Source organism: Gossypium hirsutum, chromosome D10 (assembly GCF_007990345.1).
Source record: "Gossypium hirsutum isolate 1008001.06 chromosome D10, Gossypium_hirsutum_v2.1, whole genome shotgun sequence".
NCBI classification, from domain to species: domain Eukaryota; kingdom Viridiplantae; phylum Streptophyta; class Magnoliopsida; order Malvales; family Malvaceae; genus Gossypium; species Gossypium hirsutum.
In genome coordinates, this window is record NC_053446.1 from 59,829,812 (window position 1) to 59,847,717 (window position 17,906).

The following is a 17,906-nucleotide window of genomic DNA, read 5'->3' on the forward strand; positions in this document are numbered from 1 at the left end:
TGAGCCAAAAACTTTCCACATATTTATGATTTTTACTTTAAATCAATATACTAAAACCTACTTCTTAATTATTATTATTATTATTATTATTATTATTATTATTATTATTATCATCATCATTTTAATACTCCTCAATATTCTCTTTTATCCGCTTTATATCATTTTCTCATTTTACCGAAAAATCAATTATACATTATTCAATTTATTACTACTTTATTATATATCAATTGTAGGGATGTTACATTTATGCTTGTGCCATAGAACTTTTTGCATATTTACAATTTAGTCCCTTCCTTAATATATCATGTCATGCTTCTTGATGTAACTCTCTTTTGATATATTGTAACTTTCCTTTTCTTTGATCTTATACCTTATTTCGCTAAAATGTTATTTTATATTATTTACAACCAATGGGGTTTTGAGGATGTTACATCTTCAACAAATTACTAAATAAAATCGTACACCTAATGATGCTCGATTTCCCACTCTTCACCAGTTTTTGACTCGGGTTTTTGAGTAGCAAAAATAGGAAATTGCAAAGCTTTCACAAAAAGATATTTTATTTTGTTCTGCCAAATTTGATAATTAGTGTCATTTAACATAATTATCTTACTAGTGCTAATTTCCATGATCATCGAACATGAAAACCAAGCTTTGATAACAATTTGTTGGGATGAAACCAAACCCGACAAAACAACGCGGAAGCACAATCGATATTCTTTCACTCCCAAAATATTAATTCGGGAAATAATGACAAACCCAATAACATAAAACATCAACAATCAATCCAAATCAACCACAATATCGCAGGCAAAAATAATAAAATCAATACACATAATTTTTACATGGAAAACCTCTTTAAAGCGAAGGGTCCACGAGACTTGAAAGTCCACAAAAATTTTCACTATAATCAAAGTCTTGCTACAATATCACAATCAAGTCACATTAAAGAATATACAACTCAAACAAGGCTATCAACAAATAATCTCAAGCAAACTTTAAGAGAAAATTGAGAATATGACAAAAAGGGGCTGACTTTGAAAAATGAAAACTCAAAGCTATTGCATAGAAAATCCCACTTTACACAATTGAGATCCTGAGTCTACTAACCACAGTAGGGATTATCATCTTTTTATCCTCTTTGAAATCACATATTAAAAGAAAAACCATGATTATTCCCTTACTATTAGAGAAGGCAAATGGAAAGTTAGAAAAAGGAATTATATTCTTTCCAAAAGAATACTAATTTAAAACTAATTAATATAATTATTTATATTAATAAATTCGGTAAAATATATACAATTAATATTTTGTATAAATCAAATTCATATGTTAATTATATTCTTTCCAAAAGAATATTAATTTTCATGTCTTTTATATTTTTACCAAAATTAATTAATATAATTGTTTATATTAATAAATTCGGTAAAATATATACAATTAATATTTTGCATGAATCAAATTCATATATTAATCATATTCTTTAAAGAATATTAATTTCTATATCTTTTATATTTTGACCGAAATTAATTAATATAACCGTTTATATTAATAAATTCAGTAAAATATATACCATTAATATTTTGTACAACTTTACCAAAAATCAACTCAAATAGACATCAGATAAACCCCGATCAATGATCAACACTTCACTTGGTGAACAAAGCTGTCTTTTTCCTCTTCTTTTCTTTTGATTTTGCCGTCACACACTTTCACACACACACAAAACAGAATTGTTGTCACTGCCCTCTTTAAATATATTAAGGCAGAAATTTGTGAGCCTTCCCACGAATAGTGGGACACATGAGCACCCACACCAACAGAAAGGAACTAGATAAATTTGCACAAAGTCTTTGATAAAAAGGAAATCGATTTGAAAGGCATTAAAGAGTTCAACTTCATAGGGACTCTTCTACCCAATACGGAAGTCATCCAACAAGCTAAGAAGAGATTTAAAACACTTATAACTGAATCAAGGGTTATCACTCGTTTACTCGAAGACCATTTAAAGATTGATCATCATCATTTAAAGATCATTTAAACCTCATATGTATTGCCTATATAAATGTTGTCTATTTGCGTGTTTTGAGAGCACTATCCAATTTGAGATCATTGTCAAGGTACATTCGTCTTTGATATTTTAAGTTTTATTAGAGAGCTCTTTCACTTTTATGTGAAGATAATTGAGGAAGACTGAGTGTAAACAACTGTACACTGTGAGGCTGTTTTTATCCTTGTGTTATTAGGTAGTTAAAGCTTTAATCATTGGGTGTACTGTAAAAATTGTTTAGTGGATTCGTCGTTTTACTGAGATAGAATTATTATTTGAACTACATAAATAATCTTGATTTCATTTTGCACTTTGTTTTTTCTTTTTTGGTTATAATTCGCTTCACAATTTTGTTGAAATAGTTATTGTAACATCACTTTCAAAAGGAAACTGCAAAAGATTGTAAATCAATGTGCAATTGAATTGATATTAGAGTTTGACTTCAGACATACTTGGAGATTTTGAATCTGGTTTTGCACCAATGGAGGCTATGGAGAAAGGTAGCTCTACTTATTATTCACCCTTATATCAAATTATATCTCCAAGAGCCACTTATAGAACATATTTAATAAATGAATATGTTCTACATCAAATTTGATATAATTGGTAGCTCTAATACCAATTACAGGGAAAATGGAAGGAAAATGCGGAAGTCTAAATATTACAAAGGAAAATGTGTACAATGAGAGAATGATAAAAGAGAAAGAAAGATTTACAAACTATTTTTCGGTGAGATTACAAAGGAATAAGATTTCTATATTATTTTTTGATCTTACAAAAAAAGGATAAGAGAAACTGTTTTTTCTTAATACCTTCTTTAGGCTTGCTCCTTCTCTATTTATAATCTAATTCTAAAACTTTATTAATTAAATTATTAATTAATAATTAATTATTGTTTCTGATATTAATTCATATAATATTTCTTCAGGATTTATTTCCTCTTCTGAACATATTTCTAAGTCTTGTTCTTCAAGTGTTTTAATCATTTTCTTTGCACTTTTTCCCTTATTAGGACAATTTGGTACTATGTGACATTCTTCATCACATATAAAACAGTTACAAATTTGTTTTTTATATTTTTTAGAAGTTTTTCTTCTTGTTATGACCAGTATATCTTTTATTTCTTGGTTTCCATTTAATTAATTTATACATTCTATTTTTCTTTTTATATCTTTTATAATTTTTAGGACGTATTGGTTTACATCCAAATTCCCATTCATTTTCTAAAATTTTTGTACAATATTTAGTACTTATGCTTAACTTGTTTAGAAGCTTTACTTTGAAAATAATGTAAAGTTATTCTTTCTCTTGCAAAATTTATCCTATTTCCTATAGAGTCTATATTTTCTGGTGGTACTCCGGCTATTTTACTATGTTTAATTAAATTCGTTTTAGAAGGACAGAATGAAAGCTTTTATAATATCTCTTGATGAAAAGGCTTAGAGGTCTATTAAGTGACGAACACATGCAATTATAACAAACATTAATGGAGTAACCACTTCCAAACCTATAAATTAGTCCACAAGTGAGAAGAAAAGGTTGCCAATAATAACTCTAAAGTACTAAATATCATTTTTAGTGGTGTGGGCATGGAAAAATTTAAGATCATTCCAATGTATGAATGTTCCAAGGATATTTGGACTAGTCTCACTTGTCAAAAAGTCCAAATTCTTATAACTAGATTTGAAAACTTAAAAGATAAATGAGAAGAAACTACAATCGCTTTGTCGGAACTCTTCCCTTGCTTGCTTCATCTCGCCTATAGTTTGATAGTATGGCATTCCTTCTTTAGTAAGAAGTTGTAGTAACAAGGCTTGTTCAAGCAAAAGACTATCATACCTTATCTATAGGCATTTCTATCCGCCCACGCGCAAGATCAGATCGTGCCGAAGGTCTTTTCTTCAATAGGACGGAAAGGAAAATGAATAGCTTCTTCATAATCTTAGAGGCCCTGTAAACTTTATACTAATTTTTGTGAAATTTCTAATTAAGCTTTTTGCTTGGTGAAATATTTTTTAATGTTAACAAACTAAACATAAATACCAATTTTAACCCCCTAAAAATAATATTAATATGAATAATAAAACCAAATTCAAGTACCAAAAAGTAAATTTTACCCATTTTATCTTAAATTTATCTCTTAATACTGTTTTCCACAATTGTGAGCGAGCGAGAGATGAGTCGCGTTCAAACAGAGAGAGAAAACGAGACGCTCGTAGAGGCGGCGCTTCGTGTTCTAAACACAGCCACCCCTTCGAGAAGGCCCGGCTAGGCGACTCGGTGGCATCCAAATGGCTCCAAGGAACCATCACCCGTCCCTACAACCCATCGCAGGACCTTCCCGTTTCCGATCGCCCCGCCAGGCTCACCAATGTACGTAGCAACTGCCTTCGATTTCCCCATACGTTAACTGCTATTGAAATGGTTCAATAAAAAGATTATGGGTTTTTCGTTTTTTGTTTTAAGGTTAAGTTGGTGTCGCCAAGTTTGATGCCAAAGCTTGGGAAAGCAGGTAGCTTGCAGAGCAGGCAAGCCATTGTGCATAGTCTTGTGCATACCGAGAGTTGGGCTATTGACTTGTCTTGGGTACCTTTTTGTTTTTATTTAGTTGTTTTGGTTTATGATTATGGTTTGATTTCATTGTTTCAAGGCATTTAAGGTTGAAGAATATCTACCCTTTTGATAATCAGTGAGCTCATTGATTTTAGTAATGAATGCTTGACTGACATTCCAATAGTTAGAATTTGACAACGTTTGGAGTTTGAATTGGGATCCGTTCATACAATTAAAGGCTTCAAATTGAAATTTTGTCACGTCTTCAGTTGATTGTTGGGAATTAAGGATTTCTAATTTAAAGGTTTCTTGTATAAATATGGAGTCTTATGGCTTGAGTTGGTCCAACTTTTGAGTTTTGAGGAATTGATGATTTTGGAAGAAGTATTCTGTATTTGTGTGTATCCATTAATCTTCGTTTATCAATTTGATGAAGGATATAATTGCTCGTTTCGTTAAGAAAGAAGCAATGCCAAGAGAATTCTTTACGATTTTGTGAAGGTAGCTCAAGATGAAGGCCGGCACTTCAGCCTGCTTGCAGCTCGGCTTAAGGAGCTTGGTTCTTCTTATGGTGCATTACCTGCTCATGATGGGCTATGGGATTCTGCAATCGCTACATCCAAGGACCTATTGGCTCGATTGGCAATTGAGCATTGCGTCCATGAGGTGCACGATTTTCTTGTAATCATCTGCTATTTTAGAAGCATTGGACTAAGGCCTTAATACTGATAAGCTCTGGGGATAACATTGCATCGATGACAATTATAGTCACTTATTTCCTTATTAGTTTATGAACTCGATGAAAAGGCCTGCTTGCCGATTGCCTTCCTATACTCCTAATAGATGGTGTGAGCTTCTCTTGCAGAAATACTCTGTTTTAAATTCCCTTAGTATACTTGTTATGTGATGGAAAGTTAAGGACTTGTTCCGTTTCGGTGATTGATTATCAGAGCATATATATATATAAATAAAGGGAAAGAATGCACAAAGGAATGCATATGAAAGTTCTTTGGGGTCTTAAGTAATGATGGAATGAGTTTATTTCATGTGAATATCTTCGGAACCTTGTAAATGAAATGAAAGACGGTGGACTTAGTGCATCTAAATATGCAACATGTGCACTAATTTACAAAATGTTAACTTTTGATGAAGCATCTGAAATATGATGCAGGCTAGGGGACTTGATGTTTTGCCAACAACCATCTCTAGGTTCCGTAACGGAGGCGATGATGACACAGCTGATTTACTGGAGAGAGTAGTTTACCCAGAGGAGATTACACATTGTGCTGCTGGAGTAAAGTGGTTTAAGTATCTTTGCTTGAGATCCAGAAATCCATCTTTGTATCAAGATATCCTGGCACTGGAAGAAAGTGAAGCAGGCAGAAGTGAGACTCAAATGGATAAGGAAAGTGAAGAGGTGATTCAGAAATTTCATGCAATAGTAAGGACACACTTTAGGGGACCATTGAAACCACCCTTTAATGAAAGCAAGGAAAGCTGCTGGCTTCGGCCCTCAGTGGTATGATCCCCTAGCCGTGAAAGGCCCTGCCTCACGGTTCTTGCAGTAGACGTATACGAACTCCGGTGTTCATCAGATTTGTGTTGCTTGTGAGAACTGTTTTCTTTTTTACTTCAAATTCTGACCAGAATCTCTGAAATATTCCAAATTTTGATAATTAATCATTTTATGTTGACTTTAACCTTGTTGCTTATTACAATACATTGCATCAATATTCAAGTTTCCTTGATTGAAGCAGACTGACCGTATTAGTACCATGGTATCAAAGAAAAATTTGTCGGTAAAAATATCATGGAGGTCTTTATACTAGGTGTTTGCCCCCTCTACTTAAAAAATGAGCAAATTAATCTCTATATTTTATATCAAAAAGAAAATTGGTACTTTATGCTAAAAAAATTATTCATTTCTATTATTAAAAACTGACATAATTGGCAGAATAATCAAACAAACAATGATGTATGCCTCATATTAACATACAGAAACCAATTTTTAACAGTAGAAATAGATAATTTTTTTAACACTAGAACCAATTTACTCATGTAGAGAGACTAATTTATCTTCTTTTTTTTAATAAATGAAACAAAATACAATCTAACTTACAATTATCAATATTGTACTTTTACCCTTTCTGAATATATTCTGTTTCACGCAGAGAATTATGTTACGTTCTATTTGCACTTTAGGATAGATTGATTTTGATCTGTCATTGTAACCATTCACTGCCATGGATGACCTTTAGAAAAAATGTATCACAAAACTTGGATGATATGTAAAGAAATGTTGCATGTAATGTATAGGTCAATTCAGTAGGCAGAATCTCAATTAAAACCACCAAGAAAAGGAATTGTATACATGAGAAATGTCATTAGAAATTTCAGTATTTGCATTTTCCCATCATACATCATCTTTATTTATCAGATGGAAACATGAAATTGCATAAAAAGCCCTGAAGAAAATGGTAAACTGAAAATATAATGCAAAATTCTACATCAGTAACGATTTGGTTCCCGTTAAGTTGAAGTAAAAAAATTTCGATAACCAGGATTGCACGACGATTTGTCTGTCGCACAATGGAAGTTCCGGGACATAAAAATGATCAGTTTGAAGAATTATTGGCAAGCTTTATGAAAGACATCTCTGCACCACAGCTGATATCTTGGAATCTCAACAACAAAAATGTAATCATAGAAGAAGCCTCCGAATATCACTGAAATTTGCTTTTAAAGCTGATACAAATGCTCCTGCAACAAAAATAGCAGAAATCTCAGGCAGGCATCATGCTAAAGTAAATATACACCATCCATCAGAAGATTTGTATTTAGATCAGTGATTAAAAAGACTTGCACCACTGCATACCTCCAACTTTGCCATCAAATACACGATGATCAGCAGATAACGTCAAGTTCATTTTTGTCACAACTGCAGGCCTCTCGATCCCTGCACGAAATTTCAATATATGAAACGAAAAATACTTTGTAGCATGAAGTATAGGGAAGCATACTTGACAAGGGTAATTGCATTACCATCACTTCCAACCACCGGTTCGACAAATTTGTTTCCTCTACCAACAGCGAGAATACCAGCCTGCCAATACAACATACAGAGATTTATAGCACCTTATGATGTCCAGATCACTTTCTAATAGCAAAATTTATTAGTGGCTTTGATATTCTAAATATTGCCTCTAGGAAAAAGTACAAAAAAAAAAAGAGATCACCACTGTTTTCAAAATGAATATTATCAACAAATGGCAAAAGCAGAACTATGATTCTCCAAATTTATCACTTTTTGTTTTAAAAAAATGTCATTAGACCAACTACTTCTGAAGTTTAAGGCCTGAATGTAACATATTATTTGTGGAAGGCATAAATTGAAGCAACATTAATGTTTGCTCGGCAAAGGCACATGATGTTGACATAGACAATCTAGCTGGGTGCGAGTGAGAGCAAATATTCAGCTCAATCTCAGCATATGTACATGCGTGTGTGTGAGAGAGAGAGGGAGTTACCTGTGGGGGATTTATAATCGCACAAAACTGGTCGACGGGAAACATTCCCAGATTTGAAATGCTGCAAAAATTAGAATTTCTCAATATTTCTTCCAACTATTAAAAAGGCAGTGTGAGAACTAACATCCCATATGTATAAATAAAATCCATACCTGAATGTTCCTCCTTGAAATTCATTTGGTAAAAGCTTCCCAGCCCGTGCCTTTTCCGCTAGTTGCTTGACCTGAAGGCCAAGTTAAAGAAGATAAGCAAGATAAACCAAACCCAGAATTTAAATTGACAATTAATAAAATATTAACTGAAAAGAAACAGACCAGAAGAATGAAAATTAGCTTGTAATTCTGCCCTTGTTGACTATCATCTAGTACATTGCAGATTGTTTTAAGCATCTAGTTTAACTTAAGCTCTATACGCAGTTTTTGGTGATATTTAAAGAAACACAGTTGCAAGCATGTCCAAGTATGTCTTATGTTATCTACCTAGATCTAACAAGCTCAAAATTGAGAAAGCACAAGCTCACATGGGTAGTGGAGCCAAACAAAATTGTTAAACTAAAAAGCAGGTAGAGGTTGAAGATGAAAGTACCTCTGAGGAGATTGATGAAATGGATTTCTGGTCGGCATTCCTTACAATTGGGGTCATTAACCCCTGCAATGCAAATAAAATAATAAGCAGGTTGGTCCATAGAACCTGAGAACATGTTATTGGAAGCGTACCTTCTCAGTAGCAACTGCAATTGATATGTCAACAGAATCACACAAAATTATTTCCCCTTTCTCAACATCCCAATAAGCTGCAGTCATTGACATAGCATACTTTTTAGTTAGAAATAAGCTAAAAGGCTATAATTTTGGGTGAAAGCTAAATTGTCACTGAAGGGAAACAAGTTACGTGCAAATTGTCCACTCTATAAAAAAGCACTCATAAATTGGTAATTTGATGGTGGAATTTCTTATACATAGTTTGACAAATTAGTAACCCTAGTTCCCTTCCCATACGAAACTTCAAACAAATTAGTAATCTTAGTGCCCATTCAGTTCGAAACTTCTTCAATGCCACATTGTACTATTAACACAAAACATTTTCTTTTTCCTCATTGAGATGTTAAAGGAGGGCTCATACACTCACCTAGTCCTAATGTAAGAACTTCAGATTATATCAAAGTGAAGAAATATTTTATACAGCATTAATACAGTCACCAGAATTATCTTTTCAGACTAAGCTGAAAACCATTTATAGACCAGCAACTACAAACTAGATGTTGAACAACTAACAGAAAATTAGAAACAAAATGACCCCACAGTCTAGGGGCATTTCCCTCGTTAAGGAATATTAAAGTTCTGGTCTGAGAGTGAAATAGCAAGCAGGGCTGGGAATGGAATGAGAGCAGGCTACCTCCCACAAATAATTTGACAACTCAACGGTAAAAATATACATAAAGGTATAAAAGAATAAATACAATTTTTTTTCTTTTACAAAAGAACTCAAAACACATTTTTTGACATGCATCAGTTTAAAAATGTGGGACTTCCAATGTTTACAGCAGTAAAACAGATTGGAATCTAGTCCAGGAGAGAAATATCACCCAACAACTCCAGCAATCTTTACATCTTACAATTGATCATATGCTCTTATTACTTGCCTTGGCTTGGCTCCTATACCATGTTTACTCAGAAATCAAAGAGGACCCAACTTTAACAAAATTACGTCTTACCATTAGCTTCAGGTACATTTTTTAGAGCAACTGCAACCGCTTTTATGACAATGTCATTGACTGAAACTTTAATATCATGCTTCTCTGCAAATTAAGAAAGAATAGAACAATTAGCAGTAAGCCAAACCAAGGACATGGAAAATCAATTTGATTATACGGGAATCTATTCAATACCTTTAAGCTCCTTCCTAAAAGAAAGAAGAGGATCCAGTACAACATCTGATGAACACAATAAAACTGTTAAGTTCAAAGGATTAAATGCTACTAAAACTTGTAGATAAATATTTTATGTTCCAACCTGAAGATAAATACAAATGTGGTGTAGTCTGTTTAGATTCCAATAACCTCCTTGCAATAACCTGCAGAATGAACAAAAATGCAGTATCAAGAAGGAACCAAGTGTTCACCAATACATCAACTTTCCATCATTAACTCATTAAAACCACATAAAACAAAGTACTAAGTAATAGAGATTGATCAGAACACTATTCAAATATAAAATTTAGTAAGAAAAAATGCATGAAAGGAGAAATCCAAGAATACCAAACAAGTAGATCGATTCAAATATGTCTTACTATTAACAACATTTGACAGTACAACGAATTAAAAGGTTCTCAACACTCAACAGAAGTTATAGCAGTAACAGACATTTTTCTTCCAACTACTTAGATTGAAGTTCTTCTTTGAGAATACTGCTAATTATATGGCCATTCCATATGCATTTGACACCAACAAAATCTGAAAGGCACGCCTGAAAATGGAACCCAGAAAAACAGCATGCTCCCCAATCTCTTAAATATCTTGATTTGATCACATGACCATTTAAAAACATACTGAGCTTTATATTCTATAGATTACACAAATTTCTTTTTAACCATTATCAATTATAAATCATTTTGAAAAATAAAGTTTAATTTAAAATATATTAATAATTTTTTGAAATGGATTTGTACATTTGATTAAAAATATTTCCGGCCTTCGAACATAAAATTAATATATAGAGGTTTTTTTCAACATTTTTTATTTTTCTTTAACTTCACTTGTTTACTTTTTTAATTACATTTTTGCTTTTTAAGGTTCATCCCTTTTTAATTGTGTCAGCTTCTCTTTGTATTGGGTATCGAGATTTTCTATCCCATCCACTTTTGTTTTCCTTCTTTTTCTGTCTTTTTCTTCTCTCCTCACCCAGTCACAAGAGTACAATGGATCCAACCCATATCCCGTGCCCTTGTCTGTGCCATGTCGACACAGGTCCAAGAAGCAGAGAATAAGTTTAAATAAAATAAAATAAAATAAGAAAACCCTCGGACTCAAATCCCTCATCCTATTCAATCAATAACCTGCAAATCTATTGTGCGATAGCCATCAAAGCCTGGGTCCTTTAAGCAAACTCAGCTTAAAATAATTGACTTGTCAATGCAACTGAGTGATTAAACAATTACATGCAAACTCTGCAACCAAGTCCTTCGACTGTTGCTCCCTTTAACTTCAATCAAATGCACTCATGTAAACCTCCCAATTTTGGTAAAGCTCTTAGCACCATTTTATTTCCAAAATCTTCAACGTTACCATCTGCCTTTACCATCAGTTTTTAGCACATACATATTAATTTTCTTTTGTTGAATTTGTTATGCATAATTTTTCCAATTTCCAACATCAATCTAAAGTTTATGAATAGGTTGATTTTTATCTTTAAATATTGACCTAGTTAGAAAGTACAATGCCAAAGTCTCTTTCATATCAGCTCCCTTATAACAGGTCAATGAAACGTACCTTGCGTATTTGAATATTGGGCAAGTCTTCAAAAGAATCTGATTGCTGGTGAGCCTTTGACTCAGGCCTCGCAGAAGGAGATTTCCGAGAGCTGGTTTGAGGTGATGGTTTTGACTTCTCAGATGGAGAAATTTTGGGAGATCCTTTTCCAGACTTAATTGCAGCCAAAACATCCCCTTTAAGCAAAGTACCATGAGGACCTGATGCCTTCAATGATGATGCATCTAATCCATATTCCGAAATAAGCAACTTGGCCGATGGACTGATCTTTGTAAAACCAGACTTCTGTTCTCTAACTTCACTTTTTGATTCATTCTGTGTTGGTTCTTGCTTTTTGACAGCTGAATCACCAGAAGCAGAAGTCTTCACAGCTTCGATATCATCTGGATCTTCAACCTTGTAAAGTAAGAAGCATTAGTAACCATGTGCTTGAAGTAATTGCCATTAACTTGACTTTAAAAAAATTCTGTGACTAAATATAGAGATGTCAATTTACAGCAATATGAAATAAGTCAACTTAAAAGCACATAATGACAACTTACTGTTATTGCAATAGGTTGACCCACAGCCACATCCTTTGAACCTTCAGGAGCCAGTATCTTTGCCAGGTAGCTGCACCCAACAATTTCAACTCACAATTGTAAGCTTATAATTAACAGAAATTAACCATAGAAATAAAAATCATGTCAATCTCAAATCCAGGAAAACCTTTCTTTTGCTATTAACCCATAGAAAAAAAATCCTTGCTTCTTGATTGAACTGTGTTCAACCTGCTATTGTGGTCAATTTCATAGGATTTGACTTATCTAACCACATAAATACAGTCCAATTTTTTCACAACGATGTGTTCTTAATTTGGCATCTTATTAGTAGTATTTTTTTTAAACTGTCAGTCCTGCTATATGTGCATTATGGAAAACCCATGCTTATGCCTCACAATGATGTTTATGCCCAATGATTTGAGGGTATATAGTTAAAAAGGCCTTGGTTTTGCTGACAGCCAAGTGTAATGAGCATTTATGAATATGGTCAAATTCCCTTGAAAACAAGTATAAAATAGTAATAGTTACTATCCAAAGGAGATTCTCATCTTGAGGCATATCGAATACGTCTAGAAGAACCATTTTGAAAGACTCGTGCTTGATACACTATTTCTCATCCTTTTCGATGGAGAAAGTAACAAATGATCAGCTAAAGAAATTAAGTTAGCATGAAATTTACACTATCTATTGGTGTCCATTGGTGCTTGCCCTACAGGCTTGCTATCACATATCAGCAATAAACTCCAAAGCAAGAAAGAAGATTACCCCTCTTCAAGGCTCTCAAATTCAAGGGTAGCTTTGTCAGTCTCAATCTCACATATAATGTCCCCCACTTCTATCTGCTCAATAGAGTTAGGCATATCGATGGGAACAAGGTCATTATTCACTCAAATAGAAAGAGATAGCATTTGAAAGTAATCACATAATGTGTGCTAATAAAAACTAACCTTGTCCCCTTCTTTTTTCGTCCACTTGAAAATGTTACCCTGATTCTGTATAAGAAAATATGAAAAGGCAAACATAAGCTTTGCAGTAAAAATGCCAGAAAAGTAGGTTCATGTTTTAACCTATATTTTCTTACCATTGTGGGAGAGAGTGCTGGCATTCCAATAACAATGTGTGGAGGAAGATCCGATGCTTTAATGTTAGTAGAACTTGGTTCCTCTTCCTTTTCGGAGTTTCTGACATCCTGATGAGCTGTTTTTTCCTCAACATCCGATCCAGCCCCAAGTGTAGAAGGGATCTTCGTGATATTTTCTTCATCCTCAACCTTGTGAACACATTCAAATTAGTATTAACAAACTGTTCATTGCATAGTTGGTACTCAATGAAATTTATTATTAAAAAGCATAAAAAATACAAATTCAGATATCAAAAGCTATTCACTGTAGAATAAGATAAATTTTATTGTTAATCAGAAGGTACTTTTCCAATGACATTGTTGATACTTTTTACAATTTTTATGAGCATAAGCCCTATTTATATTGTTGTTATTCCTTAACCTTTATCGAATTCTAAGGAGCATAAAAAGAAGTGGATGACTAGAAAAAATTGGTAAGCAGAGCAGGTGTTTATTAGATCAGAAATGAGTGTAGAAGGCATGATACAGAGGATAAGAAAATCACCAAGTGCCAAGCAAGACTCTTTGCTTCTAGAAAAATTCAAAAAGAATCAGATTTCACAAATTTATTTATAGTATGCCACTAAAGGATTGACAAAAGAATAAAATACCATTACTGCAATGGGTTGCCCCACAGGCACATCTTTTGAACCTTCAGGTACTAGTATCTTGGCCAAAAACCTGCAGATAAGCACTCCAACCATAAGCGAAGGTAACAGAAATTAAGGATGGTAATGAAATTCAATAATTCAGGTGTGCGTTTCGGTCAAGATTAACAAGATGAAACACCACAAGAAAGCTGTATAAAGGGATCACATGAAGCAATAGAAAGTTGTAAAAGGAAACTGAAAATCCCATAGGCAGAGCAACATTTACTGGGATTACCAACTATGCCACTCTAAGGAATAAGTTAGGCCATAAATCAGAAACTGTGTAAGTTGAAAAAACTTAAAGTAGTAAGAAAGAATATAGTTTACCCTTCTTCAAGACATTCAAACTCAAGTGTCGCTTTATCTGTCTCTATTTCACACAGTATATCACCAGGTTCAATCTGTTAGATAAGCATCAATGATGAGGAAATAAATCATAATGAAAGAATTAAATCAATTAAATCTCTGCAACCTATCACAAGATTTTCTTTTTCTTTTTTAACAATCATCTTTAGTTTATATCTAGTTCAGATGTAAAGACCCCATACAACCTACAGTTTCCAGTAATTACTTATATAACTGACCTTATCTCCTTCTTTCTTCTTCCATTTTGTAATGTTACCTTGGCTCTGCACAGGAGCAACAAGTATCACAAGCTTGACCATTGGAATAACAGGAGGAAGTCTATATCCTAGCAAATTTATGAGGTTTAGCTTTCCAAAATATATTACCATTGTTGGAGACAAAGCAGGCATCCCCAGCACTGTATGCTCCGGAAGGTCTGTAATAGCATAACTTAGTGATAAGCAAGGTTACAAATCTTTGGCAGATATCACAACAAAAGGACACATGCAAAACCTAATTGCAAAAGAAGAGGAAACTTTTACCATTTTAATAAGTAGGCATGAACCCAGAACCTACTCTAACCCCTCCCCATACTTTTAAAGCTACGCTAAGGCCCAACAGCCCACCAATGCATTATGAGACTGGAAAATTATTTAACTCACATAACCAGAAGTGATACATTCCAATTTGAATCATTGAGATAATTTACATGTAAGCTGCAGAATATAAGTAAAATATTTTCAAATATAGCTTGCACAAAGACAATGTACTGATTCACTATCAGCGTAACCAGCATTTGTCCTTAGACATCAGAGAGGTAAACATGACATCCAACCAATAACCTACAAGTAGGAACAGCTAATTCTTTGGCACATAGTATATATCACTCAGGCTAGGAAGTTAAGTGCTCTTTGGCCAGGCAGATTTATAAATACTGAGAAATCTAATAATGAACTGTAGTATCATACATAAGAATACTTGTACCATTAATACCAAATAATCTAGTAAATTGGCTTTTAGAATTTCCGCCACTCCTCATGCAAAATTGTTTCTGATTAATAAAATATAGATGATTCTTACTTCAAAATATACAAAAATTTTATGAAAGTTTACAAGTAAATAGCCCTTTGCCTAGATAAATATCCATGACTGGCATTAAGACATAAAATCAGCGCCCAGCATTTGCCAAGTGCAGGTTATGACTCTACTGCAAGAAATTCATGCAACAGCCACTAAGTACTATAAGTAGACTGAACCAATAAGTCGATTTTGTAATAGATAGACAAAGAGACTAAACAGTCAGGCTAATCTAGTTAGCATTTTTTTTATGACCCAGATACCAATCATAAGATCATATCTACTTTACAGTTCCTTGAAATGGAAAAAATGCAATGAAAAGTAAACCACTCAGAGGCACGCTGTCAAAAATTTAAAAACTAGATAGCCCTATATGGGAAGAGGGAAAATTTTTGAAGTAAAGATGGAATATACCTGAAGAAGAGAAATGACGAACTCCAATCTGCAACTGCAAAACCTATTATATCTGAAAACAACCTTATTGTAGAACAGTACAAGTAAAAATTAAATACCAACCTTGAACTTTGATGAATTACCGTATACTCCAATTATGGTGGACAAAGCATTGGACCTGCTATGGGGGGGAAAAGCTGGTAAGATTCAGGAAGTATGCAATCCAGCTACACGTGTCCAAATAGAGGCATGATAAACCAAATTGAGTGAACTTCAACACAATTCCATTATTTAAACAAAAATGTATTAGTTTTGGGTTGGAAAATTAAGAAGGGAAAACAACATCGACCCAACACAAACTTCAGTTAAAAGTTATTCCCTAATATTTGTTTGGCTAAAAATTTGCATTACACAAGCAAAAGAGGTCACCCTGACAAATACAAAGATAATGGGTATAGGTTTTAAAGCAGGTACATGAATAATTACACAAGTAAAACCATTGCACAAATGACTAAAAAGAAGTAGTAATAAATTTTACTCCTGAGAAATAGGAATCCAATAAATGCAAACCTTAAGCAAGATCCATCCCAGTCCTTGAAAGGCCTTTCCACATTTGAACTGCTGCAGCAGCAAATCAGTAAAAAGGGACGTAAGCAAAACAACCGAAACTCATGTAAAGGTGCTGCACTTAACACGAATTAAAGGGCATATCATATAAATGACCAAGAAAAATCGTAATTAAGAACCATAGTCCTACATCATAAGAGTGAACTTAAAATGCTAAACTGCTATATTTCACTTGGAACAAAAGGAAATAGGTTGCTGATAAGGTATACAAGTGAAAAAATTTAGATAGCAAGTACCTTATGCATAATGTAACATAATAAATAAGCCTAAAATTCTCCATCTCATATCAAAACAAAAATTCTCACAAACCCAATTCTGAATATCACTACTTTGTCCAATTAACAAAAAAAGAACATTAAAATGCAAATCCCTATTTGATTTCTAAACTAAAATTCTCACAGGGAAAAAGAAAAGAAAAATCCAAGCTGTCAAAATTATTACTTGCATCAAAAAAGTTTCCGATCAGTTGCATACGATGATTATCATTGCAAGTATACAATACCGTTCATGTACATATAAATAAATGGAAAGAAGGTTAAAAATACCGAGAAAGTGGTGTGGGTGAGGCGAAGGAAGATAGAAAACGAGCTCTCAACAGAGATGGGAGGGCTCTTGAGAGAACTGGGTTCCTAAGCCGTGAAACCGCCATTGAAAGGGCCATGAGGATTCGATTTTATTTAACTTACAGTTTCATAAAAGGAAGAAGAGGAAAATGAAGAGGTTCTTTATGGTGTTTATGTGTATGTTTTGACTGATCGATCAGAAGAAAGGTAGATCGAAAATGGCTGCGCCAAAGCGCCTACAGATTCCGACTATACAATTTTTTTATTATTTTTTTAAAGATCTTTTTTAAAATAATAAAAATAAAACTCCAATAAGCCCATCAACTTTAAAATAAAATTCTCAGTGAAAGTTTTACCCAATTAAGGGTGGGTTGGGTTGGGATGGGCGATTGGTGCAGTGCGGTGCGTTTAGTTTACTTTTTGTCTTACGTTACAGTATTTAATTTCACTGCCACCGCTGTTTTTACACTAACCGCGGGTAAACGCACAGTCCATCCAAAGTCTTTTTATGTTAAAAAGTTATCAATTAAGCCCTTTAACCGAGACGCAGTTCTAACCTATAACAATTGAATTTGAAAAATTATTGTCCAAATTCATTTTAGAGGTAGTTTTTTAAATTAGGATGAGCAAAACTCGAGAAAGTTTCATTTCACTCGACCCAAATTTCATGTCACTCAGTAAAATAAGACTCACTAACTCGATTAACTCAAAATTTTTTCACTTGATTTGATCGAACGCTTACCCTTATTTTACACCATATAAACTTTAAAAATATAGAAAGATATTAAAAATAAAAAAAAATTCAAGTTGAAAATAAATTTGTTAAAAAGAGTATATATAAATTTATTTTGATGTATCTCTTTTTTTATACACAGTTTAACCACACAATAAGATGTAAATTTTTGGATATTGCAATTTTACATCCTGCATTGAAGTAGTAACTAATAATGAAAATGGTTGTCAAACACCAAT

The 17,906-nt window shown here is 33.3% G+C and overlaps 1 protein-coding gene and 1 pseudogene across 12 annotated transcripts; one reads left to right on the plus strand and one right to left on the minus strand.

The window, feature by feature from the left end:
* Positions 1 to 4,211: 4,211 nt before the first annotated feature.
* On the plus strand, positions 4,212 to 6,303 carry LOC107915774 (uncharacterized protein HI_0077-like; annotated as a pseudogene).
* A 641-nt stretch (positions 6,304 to 6,944) lies between these two features.
* LOC107915775 (dihydrolipoyllysine-residue acetyltransferase component 1 of pyruvate dehydrogenase complex, mitochondrial) lies at positions 6,945 to 17,244 on the minus strand. 12 transcript variants are annotated; one of them, XM_016844935.2, is made up of 23 exons: positions 16,917 to 17,244; positions 16,315 to 16,362; positions 15,868 to 15,922; positions 15,766 to 15,808; positions 14,661 to 14,710; positions 14,514 to 14,558; positions 14,257 to 14,330; positions 13,891 to 13,960; positions 13,241 to 13,429; positions 13,107 to 13,151; positions 12,925 to 12,998; positions 12,160 to 12,229; positions 11,618 to 12,013; positions 10,143 to 10,203; positions 10,019 to 10,063; positions 9,845 to 9,928; positions 8,847 to 8,923; positions 8,716 to 8,778; positions 8,283 to 8,353; positions 8,131 to 8,191; positions 7,646 to 7,706; positions 7,479 to 7,559; positions 6,945 to 7,363 (listed from the first exon to the last, which is right to left on the minus strand). In XM_016844935.2, the coding sequence occupies exons 1-23, from the start codon at positions 17,030 to 17,032 to the stop codon at positions 7,305 to 7,307; spliced, it is 1,938 nt and encodes a 645-aa protein (XP_016700424.1). In that variant the 5' UTR covers positions 17,033 to 17,244; the 3' UTR covers positions 6,945 to 7,304. The 12 variants fall into 12 exon arrangements, with proteins under 12 accessions (XP_016700424.1, XP_016700425.1, XP_016700421.1 ...); XM_016844936.2 differs by having other exon boundaries at positions 15,766 to 15,799; positions 15,868 to 15,925; positions 16,315 to 16,365; positions 16,917 to 17,236; XM_016844932.2 differs by having other exon boundaries at positions 15,868 to 15,925; positions 16,315 to 16,365; positions 16,917 to 17,236.
* Positions 17,245 to 17,906: the final 662 nt, after the last annotated feature.